Source organism: Hyla sarda, chromosome 3, assembly GCF_029499605.1.
Source record: "Hyla sarda isolate aHylSar1 chromosome 3, aHylSar1.hap1, whole genome shotgun sequence".
Taxonomy (NCBI): domain Eukaryota; kingdom Metazoa; phylum Chordata; class Amphibia; order Anura; family Hylidae; genus Hyla; species Hyla sarda.
This window is the reverse complement of record NC_079191.1, coordinates 292822561-292834704: the sequence shown is the minus strand read 5'-3', so window position 1 is coordinate 292834704 and position 12144 is coordinate 292822561. Positions and strand designations below refer to the sequence as shown.

The 12144-nt window shown below is 46.9% G+C and overlaps 1 protein-coding gene across 25 annotated transcripts in view; it reads right to left on the bottom strand.

Annotated features, from left to right (window-relative positions):
• The window catches only part of AFDN (afadin, adherens junction formation factor), a 567513-nt gene that overhangs the window by 279517 nt on the left and 275852 nt on the right, over positions 1–12144 (bottom strand). For all 25 annotated transcript variants that reach the window (XM_056566867.1, XM_056566890.1, XM_056566880.1 and 22 more), the window contains 2 exons: positions 11340–11391; positions 8708–8817 (listed from right to left, as the gene is read on the bottom strand). In XM_056566867.1, coding sequence (XP_056422842.1) covers positions 8708–8817; positions 11340–11391 — 162 coding nt within the window. The remainder of the gene's footprint in view (positions 1–8707; positions 8818–11339; positions 11392–12144) is intronic.

Below are 12144 nucleotides of genomic sequence, written 5' to 3'. Positions count from 1 at the left end.
GGGATTATAAGATCTTTGGAACAGTTGGGCTGTGCAAATGAAAAATTTAATTTTTCATTTTCACGGACCACTGTTCAAAAAAATTTGTCTGACTTCTGACCATTATGAAAATGAAAAACACCAGCATTTTTGAGAAAACAAAAAAAAAAAAAACACATTCTTCATTTTCAATTCCAACTTTAACGAAAATATGTCAAACACCGGTGGGGTGTTAAGGTTTACTGCACACCTTATTAAGTTTCTTGGGGTGTTTCCAAAATGTCACGTGGTGATTTTTTTGTCTATGTCAGAAACGCTGCAACTATCAGCCACTCCTGCAAATCACCAATTTAGGCCTCAAATGTAGATGTTGTGCTCTCACTCCTGAGCCCTATCGTGCGCCCGCAGAGCACTTTACGTCCACATATGGTGTATTTCCGTACTCCGGAGAAATTGCGTTACAAATTTTGGTGTCTTTTTTTTTCCCCTTTTATCTCTTGTGAAAATGAAAGTAAGGGGCAACACCAGCATGTTAGTGTAAAAAAATATTTTTTTTTTTTTTTTTTTTTTACACTAACATGCTAGTGTAGACCCCAAGACTAGTGTAGACTCCTTTCCATTTCCCAAAGCTCAATCTTGCAAAGATAAACTCACTGTAAACCCCCGCCCATGTGAATGTACCCTCTCTCAGAGTTTTCCAACCAGTTTGCCTCCAGTTGCAAAACTACAACTCCCAGCATGTACTGATTGCCGAAGGGCAATTGTTGGGAGTTGTAGTTATGCAACTGCTGGAGGCACACCATTACAACTCCCAGCATGCCTTTTTGTTGTCCAAGCATGCTGGAAGTTGTAGTTCTGCAACAGTAGCTGTTGCATAACTACAACTCTCAGCATGGACAGACAGCCAAAGGCATGCTGGGAGTTGTAGTGGTGTTCCTATTGCTGTTGCATAACCAACTCCCAACATGCCCTTCTGGGCATGCCGGGTGTTGTAGTTATGCAACAGCAGGAGGCACAGACCTTACCTCCTACTGCTGCTCTCCCTCGCCTCCGGTGCAGTGCCGTGGATTGTAATTTGCCATAGATTGTGATGGAGTGACTCAACAGTTTTCCCTGCTCGAGTGCTCCACCTCCATCACATTCTATAGGCTGACACTCGCACACCACCCCCCCAACCATTGGTTACTTCGGGGGCTGGGGGGGGGGGGGGGGGTGTGCGAGTGTCACGTGACATATTTAACCATCAGGCATCGCAGCTCACGGCAGTCTCACTTAGGCTATCACAGGGAGAGGATCTCTCCCTGTGATAGCCCGAAGCTGCACTGAGCTCTTATGGCATCTGTGGCCCGATTCCGAGAGCGGAATGGAGCCACAGAAACCAATCCATTTACTGTGTCCTCCCCGCTGCGCCTGTCAGCTTGTGTGCCCCTCGCACAAGGTGACAGTCAGTGTCACCCGCCAGCGCGATCACTATTCACCGCTAACGGGACCCCTGTGCCCGCTAGCAGTGTTATGTGTCCCCGCTGCGCCTCAATGTTCACTGCTAACGGGACCCCTGTGCCCGCTAGCAGTGTTATGCGGCCCTCACACAAGCTGAGAGTCAATGTCATCCGCCAGCGCCAGCAATGTTCACTGCTAACGGGACCCCTGTGCCCGCTAGCAGTGTTACGGGTGTCCTCCGCCCGCCCGCGGCTCTGTTCCCCGCTCCCTGTTAGCTCAGGGAACGGGAAACAGATTTAAAGTGCTTAGGGCGCAGCGCTAGCCATGTGTAGGTTCGAGCGCAGCTAAATTTGTACTGCGCATGCGCAGCACTACGCAAATAGCGTAGGGCTATAGTTAGTGTAGTTTAGCATAGTTTAGTATTAAAAGTGAAAGGGGGTTAGGCACCACAACTCCCAGCATGGGAGTTGTAGTTTAGGACAACAACTCCCAGCATGCCCATACAGCTAAAGTCTGCCCATGCATGCTGGGAGTTGTAGTTTAGGACTACAACACCCAGCATGCCCAGACAGCTAAAGGCTGCCCAGGCATGCTGGGAGTTGTAGTTTAGGACTACAACACCCAGCATGCCCAGACAGCTAAAGGCTGCCCAGGCATGCTAGGAGTTGTAGTTTAGCTTAGATTAGACAGCGAAGGGACTACAACTCCCAGCATGCACAGACAGGTAAAGGCTGCCCAGGCATGCTGGGAGTTGTAGTTTAGGACTACAACACCCAGCATGCCCAGACAGCAAAAGGCTGCCCAGGCATGCTAGGAGTTGTAGTTTAGGACTACAACTCCCAGCATGCCCAGACAGCAAAAGGCGGCCCAGGCATGCTGGGAGTTGTAGTTTAGGACTACAACACCCAGCATGCCCAGACAGCTAAAGGCTGCCCAGTCATGCTAGGAGTTGTAGTTTAGCTAAGATTAGACAGCGAAGGGACTACAACTCCCAGCATGCGCAGACAGCTTAAGGCAGCCCAGGCATGCTGGGAGTTGTAATTTAGCTGATGGGACCACAACTCCCAGCATGCCCAGACAGCTGAAGGCTGCCCGGGTATGCTGAGAGTTGTAGTGCAGTGAATGGACCACAACTCCCAGCATGCCCAGACAGCTGAAAGCTGCCCGAGCATGCTGGGAGTTGTAGTGTAGTGAAGTCACCACAACTTCCAGCATGCCCAGACAGCTAAAGGCTGCCCAGGCATGCTAGGAGTTGTAGTTTAGGACTACAACTCCCAGCATGCCCAGACAGCAAAAGGCGGCCCAGGCATGCTGGGAGTTGTAGTTTAGGACTACAACACCCAGCATGCCCAGACAGCTAAAGGCTGCCCAGGCATGCTAGGAGTTGTAGTTTAGCTTAGATTAGATAGCGAAGGGACTACAACTCCCTGCATGCCCAGACAGAAAAAGGCTGCCCAGGCATGCTGTGAGTTGTAGTTTAGGACTACAACTCCCAGCATGCCCAGACAGCTAAAGGCTGCCCAGGCATGCTGGGAGTTGTAGTTTTACACAGGTATAAAGTAGTTAGCGTAGTGTCAGCGCGATTTTAGCGTAGTTAGCGTAGCGTTAGCTTAATTTTAGCATAGCTTTAGTTTAGTGTTAGCGCGGTTTTAGTTTTTAGTGTAGCATAGTGTTAGCGCAGTTGTAGCGTATTTAGCATAGCGTAGTGTTAGCGCAGTTTTAGTGTATTTAGTGTAGCATAGTGTTAGCGCAGTTTTAGTGTATTTAGCGTAGCATAGTGTTAGCGCAGTTTTAGCGTATTTAGCGTAGCATAGCGTTAGCGCAGTTTTAGCGTATTTAGCGTAGTGATAGCGCAGTTTTCGTGTATTTAGCGTAGTGTAAACGCAGTTTTTGCGTATTTAGCGGAGTTTAGTTTTAACGCAGTTTTAATGTATTTAGTGTAGTGTAGCATTAGCACAGTTTTAGCGTATTTAGCGTAGCAGTATTGTTAGCGTAGTCTTAGAGTAGTTAGCGTAGTGTAGTGTTAGTCCAGTTCTAGCATACTTGGACACGGGTGTAGTGTAGCCAACTTAGTTTTACAGGCAGATGAAGTGTAGTTTAGAGAGTTTAGCTTGGGGTGTAGCTTAGCTTAGTCATAAAGTGAAGGGGCTACAACTCCCAGCATGCCCGGACAGCCAAAGGCTGTCCAGGCAGGATGGAAGTTGTAGTTTTGCAAAAGTAGCAGAGGCAGTTGCGCTCTGCTACATTAATGTAGTATACAGTGACATGTATAGATGGCTGGATACGGTGATCACAAGGCCACTTACCCACCTCCGTTCCTGCTCCGTCACTGGACTATTAGCAATGCAGGAAGATGACGGAGCTCGAACGGGGGGTGGTAAGTTAGGCTCTCCAGGTACTAACCCATTTTTTTTGTCTTCTCGTTTCAGATACATGAATGCGGAGGACTACATCGGAATCGGTGGACTACAACGATGACCTGCATTTTTTTCTTTTATTTTAATAAAATGGTTAACGAGGGCTGTGGGGGAGTGTTTTTCCTAATAAAAATGTTTTCACTTGTGTGTGCTTTTTTTCTTTGTTATTACTTTACAGGCTTAGTAGTGGAAGCCGTCTTGTAGACGGAGTCCATTACTAAGTCGGGGCTTAGCGTTAGCCCCAAAAACAGCTAGCGCTAACCCTGAATTATTACCCCGGTACCCAACGCCACAGGGAAGAGCCGATACCAACAGGCACAGAGCGCCAAATATGGCGCTCTTGGGCCTAGGCGGTAACAGGCTGGCGTTATTTAACCTGGGGAGGGCCAGTAACAATGGTCCCCGCCCACCCTGGTAACGTCAGGCTGTTGCTGTTTGGTTGGTATTTGGCTAAAAATGAAAAGACGGGGAACCACACGTTTGTTTGTTTTTTTTAACAAAAAACAAAATGTGTGTGGTTCCCCGTCTTTTCATTTTAAGCCAAATACCAACCAAACAGCAACAGCCTGACGTTACCAGGGTGGGCGGGGACCAGTTACTGGCCCTCCCCAGCCTAAATAATGCCAGCCTGTTACCGCCTAGGCCCAAGAGCGCCATATTTGGCGCTCTGTGCCTGTTGGTATCGGCTCTTCCCTGTACCCCTGTGGCGTTGGGTACCGGGGTAATAATTCGGGGTTAGCGCTAGCTGTTTTTGGGGCTAACGCTAAGCCCAGACTTAGTAATGGACTCGGTCTACAAGACGGCTTCCACTACTAAGCCTGTAAAGTAATAACAAAGAAAAAAAGCACACACAAGTTAAAACATTTTTATTAGGAAAAAAACTCCCCCACAGCCCTCGTTAACCATTTTATTAAAATAAAAGAAAAAAAATGCAGGTCATCTTTGTAGTCCACCGATTCCGATGTAGTCCTCCGCATTCACGTATCTGAAACGAGAAGACAAACACACAAAAAAAATGGGTTAGTACCTTCCTAACTTACCACCCCCGTTTGAGCTCCGTCATCTTCCTGCATTGCTAATAGTCCAGTGACGGAGCAGGAACGGAGGTGGGTAAGTGGCCTTGTGATCACAGTATCCAGCCATCTATACATGTGACTGTATACTACATTAATGTAGCAGAGCGCAACTGCCTCTGCTACTTTTGCAAAACTACAAGTTCCATCCTGCTTGGACGGCCTTTGGCTCTCCGGGCATGCTGGGAGTTGTAGCCCCTTCACTTTATGACTAAGCTAAGCTACACCCCACGCTAAACTCTGTAAACTACACTTCATCTGCCTGTAAAACTAAGTTGGCTACACTACACCCGTGTACAACTACACCAACTATGCTAGAACTGGACTAACACTAAACTACGCTAACTACTCTAAGACTATGCTGCGCTCACTACTCTAAGACTACGCTAACAATACGCTATGCTAAATACGCTAAAACTGTGCTAATGCTACACTACACTAAATACATTAAAACTGTGTTAAAACTAAGCTCTGCTAAATACGCTATAACTGTGCTAACACTACGCTAAATACACGAAAACTGCGCTAACACTACGCTAAATACACTAAAACTGCGCTAACACTATGCTACGCTAAATACACTAAAACTGCGCTAACACTATGCTACGCTAAATACACTAAAACTGCGCTAACACTACGCTATGCTAAATACGCTAAAACTGCGCTAACACTATGCTACGCTAAATACACTAAAACTGCGCTAACACTAAACTACGCTACAACTGCGCTAACACTACGCTATGCTAAATACACTACAACTGCGCTAACACTATGCTAAAAACTGTAAAACCGCGCTAACACTAAACTAAAGCTACGCTAAAATTGAGCTAACGCTACGCTAACTACGCTAAAATCGCGCTAACACTACGCTAACTACTTTATACCTGTGTAAAACTACAACTCCCAGCATGCCTGGGCAGCCTTTAGCTGTCTGGGCATGCTGGGAGTTATGGTTACTTCACTGCGCTACAACTCTCAGCATACCCGGACAGCCTTCAGTTGTGGTCCCATCAGCTAAATTACAACTCCCAGCATGCCTGGGCTGCCTTTAGCTGTCTGGGCATGCTGGGAGTTGTAGTCCCTTCGCTGTCTAATCAAAGCTACACTACAACTAGCATGCCTGGGCAGCCTTTAGCTGTCTGGGCTTGCTTGGTGTTGTAGTCCTAAACTACACTCCCAGCATGCCTGGGCAGCCTTTAGCTGTCTGGGCATGCTGGGAGCTGTAGTCCCTTTGCTGCCTAATCTAAGCTAAACTACAACTCCCAGCATGCCTGGGCAGCCTTTAGCTGTCTGGGCATGCTGGGAGTTGTAGTCCTAAACTACAACTCCCAGCATGCCTGGGCAGACTTTAGCTGTATGGGCATGCTGGGAGTTGTTGTCCTAAACTACAACTCCCATGCTGGGAGTTGTGGTGCCTAACCCCCTTTCACTTTTAATACTAAACTATGCTAAACTACACTAACTATAGCCCTACGCTATTTGCGTAGTGCTGCGCATGTGCAGTACACATTTAGCTGCGCTCGAACCTACGCATGGCTAGCGCTGTGCCCTAAGCACTTTAAATCTGTTTCCCGTTCCCTGAGCTAACAGGGAGCGGGGAACAGAACCGCGGACGGGCGGAGGACACACGTAACACTGCTAGCGGGCACAGGGGTCCCGTTAGCAGTGAACATTGAGGCGCAGCGGGGACACATAACACTGCTAGTGGGCACAGGGGTCCCGTTAGCGGTGAATAGTGATCGCGCTGGCGGGTGACACTGACTGTCACCTTGTGCGAGGGGCACACAAGCTGACAGGCGCAGCGAGGAGGACACAGTAAATGGATTGGTTTCTGTGGCTACATTCCGCTCTCGGAATCGGGCCACAGACGCCATAAGAGCTCCGTGCAGCTTCGGGCTATCACAGGGAGAGATCCTCTCCCTGTGATAGCCCAAGTGAGATTGCCATGAGCTGCGATGCCTGATGGTTAAATATGTCACGTGACACTCGCACACCCCCCCCCCCAGCCCCCGCAGTAACCAATGGTTGGGGGGGTGGTGTGCGAGTGTCAGCCTATAGAATGTGATGAAGGCGGAGCGCTCGAGCAGGGAAAACTGCCGAGTCACTCCATCACAATCTATGGCAAATTACAATCCACGGCACTGCACCGGTCCTGCTGCTGCTCTCCGTTGCTGCCGGTGGACACTGCGACACCCGCTCTCTCCCTCCGTACTAGGGGCGGAGCAGGTGCTGTTAGTATCACCTCACTCCTGCGGGGCAAACTAGGCAATTGCCTAGGGCCCCCATCCCCCAGGGGGCCCCCTGCTGGCTGCAGCCCGGCCACGGTCACTTTAAAACAGTGAGCAGCAGCGGGCCTGCTTTTTCTATTTTTTCATATTTCCTTACCTGGCCGCACTCTGCAGGCTCAGGTAATGCAGCGTGTCTTGTGTCTTGAATGCAACCTCATTCCCTGCCTGCCAAGCGCGGCCAGGTAACGAATATGATAAATAGAAAAAGCAGGGGGAGAGGGGGGACCTAATGTGGGGGAACTATACTGTCAACCTTATGTGGGGGGAACTATACTGCCTACTTAATGTGGGGGGAACATACTGCCAACCTAATGTGGGGGAACATACTACCTACCTAATGTGGGGGAACATACTACCTACCTAATGTGGGAGGGAACTATACTGCCAACCTAATCTTTGGACGCTATACTGGCAACCTAATGTTGGGGGAACTATACAGCCAACCTAATGTGGGGGGGAACTATACAAAAATATAAAATTGTACTATTCTGATCTCTATAATTCTTATTTTTCTGTATATGGGGATGTATGAGGGTCATTTTTTGTGCTTTGATTTGTAGTTTTTATCGGTACCATTTTTGTTTTGATGGGACTTATCAATTGCTTTTTAGATATTTTTATAGTATTTGAAGTGACCAAAAATGTGCAAATCTGGTTAGTGCACTATTACGACTTTTGGGGCCCCTCTTGATTTTGCCTAGGGCCACGCTAAGCCTAAAACCGGCCCTGGCCAGGGTGATTGGTGTGGTCTCGGACAGCACCAATCACTCATCTTCTGGGTCACTAGAGACCCGTATGACCCGGAATCGCCAATCTGAATTATCTCAGGAACCCCCCTCAGGCATTGGCACGGAATGCCTGCATGAATGCCTTAATTATTTCAGCAGGCATCCCGTTTCCATTAACAGTGGTGAATCAAAATACTGAGTCCTTAAGTACAAGGACGCAAGGGTGTACCTGTAAGCCCTTGGTCCTGGTGGGGTTAAAAGGAGAACTCCAGGATAAGGAGATTTTTAAGCAAATGTAACATTGTCAGGTATTAACTTACTTCCCGGTGCCTCCGTCGTTCTGCTGCAGTCCACCCCGGGTTTCCCATGGTCAATACGTCATGCTGCGTCTCAGCAATCACTGGCAGAATCAATGTCTTGCCTCGGAAAGTAATTGCTGGGCAGCAATCTGAAGCATTAAGCCCTGGCACTGGTCTTCCTGGTGCTAGGCTTAATACGTCATATTGCAGCCCAACAATCATTGGCCAAGGTAGGACATCATTGTGGCCAGTGACTGCTGAGCCACAGCATGACATGTTGACCACAGGTAACCCGGAAGAGGAGCACACGAGGGACCGCAGCAGGACAATTGAGGCACCAGGGGAGCTGTCACATTACCGGGAAGTAAATGTATGTTTTTGTATGCCTGACAAAATGTAGAATTTGATAGGCAGACATTCTGCAAACTTTCCACCATGTAAACATAGCCTTAAAGTGATTGCACTCTGCTCTGTTTTGCATACCTTCCATCCAGTCCACGATATTCATGTTGCTTGTCTTGTCGAATAATTGGTTTTACCATGCCACGTTCTGTAGTGCCTGGCATCCTATCACTATCCACTTTAGTGGGGACCTACAATGCAGCAATGACACACACATATCACATATACTTCGTATATTCATAAACATGCAAGGGGGAAAAAAAGTTACATACATTTTTTCTTTTTGCTACTAATCTTAGAGTTGAAAAAGACAAATTGTATTCACTTAGAGGGACATTTATCATTGTTGCATATGTAATAGTTCTGTAGTCATGTTTTATTTTGATTTGGTTTTGCTTATGTGTGACATTTATCATACTATCACTGGGGGTTGATAAATTTGTCTCACATAAGCAAAACACAATAAATCACTTGAATATTTTTAGCACACAAGAAAAAAGTGTGCGTGTTTATTACATTTTTTCTTACCACTTTTTCCCCCTAAATGTACTAACCCTTTTTTTTTTTTCATTTCAGATCAGTGTATGCAGAGGACTACTTTGGATTCGGTAGACTATGGGGAGTTAAATTTTAATAAAATGGTCAGTCAACAAGGGCTTTTGGGGGAGTGTTTTTTTTCGAATAAAAGTTTTTTAAACATGTTTTTTATTTTTATTTTATAGGCTTAGTAGTGAAACCTGTCTTATAGACAGAGTCCATTACTAAGCCGGGGCTTAACGTTGGCCCCAAAAACAGCTAGCACTAACCCCTAAATATTACCCTGGTACCCACCGTCACAGAGGTGCGGGGAAGACCTGGTACCAACAGGCCCGGAGCATCAAAAATGGCGCTCCTGGGCCTAGGCGGTAACAGGCTGGTGTTATTTAGGCTGGGGAGGGCCAGTAACAATGGTCCTCACCCACCCTGGTAACATCAGGCTGTTGCTGTTTGGTCTGTATTTCGCGAAAAAATAAAAATAGGGGGAACCACACAGTTTTTTTAAAATTATTATTTAATTATTAATGGGGAGAAAAAAACGCATAGTGTTCCCCGTATTTTCATTCTCAGCCAGATACCAAGCAGCAACAGCCTGCCGTAACGAGGGTGGGGAGCATTGTTACTAGCCCTCCCCAGCCTAAATAACGCCAGCCTGTTACCGCCTAGACCCAGCCCCTCTCCCGCACCTAGCTGGGAGTTGTAGTTGCAACAGCTAACGGTGGGCGGTGGTGAGTGGAGCCGGCCAGCTCACAGGGATGCGAACGTATGGCACTTTAATTTCACATTTCCCGCCGGAGCCGCGATCAGTGCTCTGGACAGGAAATATGAAGTGCTTTCAAATTTCTGTAAGTGAGCAAGCTCTCCTCCCTGGCCAGCAACCCACATCAGCCACTTGTCCGCCAGCTGTTGGAGGACTACAAATCCCAGCATGTCCTTACAGTGAAGACATACTGGGAGTTGCAGCTGCACCAGCTAGTGGATGGGAGGTAGATGCGCATGGGTGGCCAGGGAATGGAGCTGCATAAAAAGTCGCAAAAAGTTTGTGCAACTTTTAAAAAATGCTGTCAAAAGCAAGTTTTGTAAGCCAGGTCTGACCTGGCTTACACTTGCAACTTTTTGAAGGGGGTATGTGACATTTTTTTTGCTTACATGCGACCTAAGTACACGTGCTTTTTGTGCAACATTTGTAAGCCAAAAAAAAAACTCTAAATCCCTTGATAAATCTCCCCCTTAGAGATCTTCACTTGAGGGTATTGAAAACACACACATACTTTTTGTTGCCAAGGTTTAGACATTAATGGCTGTTTGTTGAGTTATTTTGAGGGGACAGCAACATTTAACACTGTTATACCGACTGTGCACTATTTTACATTGTAGCATGTAAAATATTTACAAAATTGTGAGGGGTGTACTTATGTGAGATACTGAAAATATATCAACATAATTATTGGCGGTTAGGGGGCTTTGTCTCGCAACCAATACTACTACCACTACCTCTTCCCTGTCTCTTAGGCCCAAAGTTTGCCCCTGCATGTTGCCCTCTGTCACCCCTTATCCTTCAGTGCCTCTGGGTGCCTTTTTTTATTATATGCAGTTTCCTTCAACATCGAGACGGCATCCTGGAGTGCAGTCCAGAAGTCAGTGCCAGCGTCATCAGTAAAAGCTATCTCCGGTCACAAGAAGCCTTCGGTCCTGACAGTGCCAGAGCTTCCCGGTCCTGGTACCTACCAGTAGGTCTGTTCTCCATCCTCCCTGCAGTGACAGTCCTTTCTGGTGCAGGGAGGACAGCCATCTCTAAGGAACTGCTCCTTTTCCCCTCCAGCGAGGCTCCGACTCATAAGTTAACCCTTCAGATGCTGTCCCTTCTCATTCCCCTTATTAACCCTTCAGGTAAGGCCCCCTCCTCTTTCCCCATTAACATTTAGATGTTGCCCCCTTTCTAGCGCTGAAAGAACTTAAGAAAATTATTTCATGGTGTATAATAAAATGTACATGTTCGTAGTGAGTGATTCAATGTTTTTACATTCATTCTTTTGTTAATGTATCAAGTTATTATGGTTTCTGTGATTTCAGAAAAACTGAGGACCTCTTTAGGCAAATTGTCTTTTACCTGCACTGCTGGCATAGAAAAAGGAGCCATCAGCAGGCCATTGGATATAGGAGAAAATAGTGATACCTTATTGGATTGCAGCGAAGCTCCTTCCATTCCAAATTCTGTTTCATGAACTCTGAATTTAGACATCATAAAGGTTAGGTTACAATTAAATTATCACTTATTTTTTTCACATTACTACAGACACTTCAGCAGTCATTTTTAACATATAGAAGCCAACTCTTTGTGGCCCTATGTTTTTCTGATGCAGAGCTCAAAAAGTGCAGTAAAAACATAGGCCCAGATTAAGCAACTGTTTAAACAGGATAGGAGAGGAGTGTCTGATTGAGGGGGTCTGACTGCTGGGAACCCCCGCGATCTTCTGCACGGCGCCCTGGCTCTACACAGGCACAGAGCAACAACTGCCCCTCTTTGCATCCCTATAGGAGAGTCAGATATAGACTAGCACTGTATCTCCAGCTCTCCCATAAAGATGCATTGAGGGGACATTTTCATCTGTGCATGAGGAGAGCCAGGGAGCTAGGCAGGAAAACATGGGTGTCCCAGCAGTCGGACCCCCCATGAACAGATACTTCTCCCTTATGCAGTAGATAGGGTACTGTTTAAGGGTACATTCACGTGTACAGAAGCATTGTTTTTAAACACATGCCTTTTTTCACTGCAACAACAGTATAGTCTCATTGCGCAAACCCCTGCTCACTGACTTCAATAGGAGCAGGGAAAAGGTGTTAAAAAGAGTTGACATGTCACTTTTTTTTCAGTGCAAAAGCTTCTTTTAAAGGGGTTCTCCGATGCTTACACATCTTATCCCCTATCCAAAGGATAGGGGATAAGATGCCTGATCGCGGGAGTCCCGCAGCTGGGGACG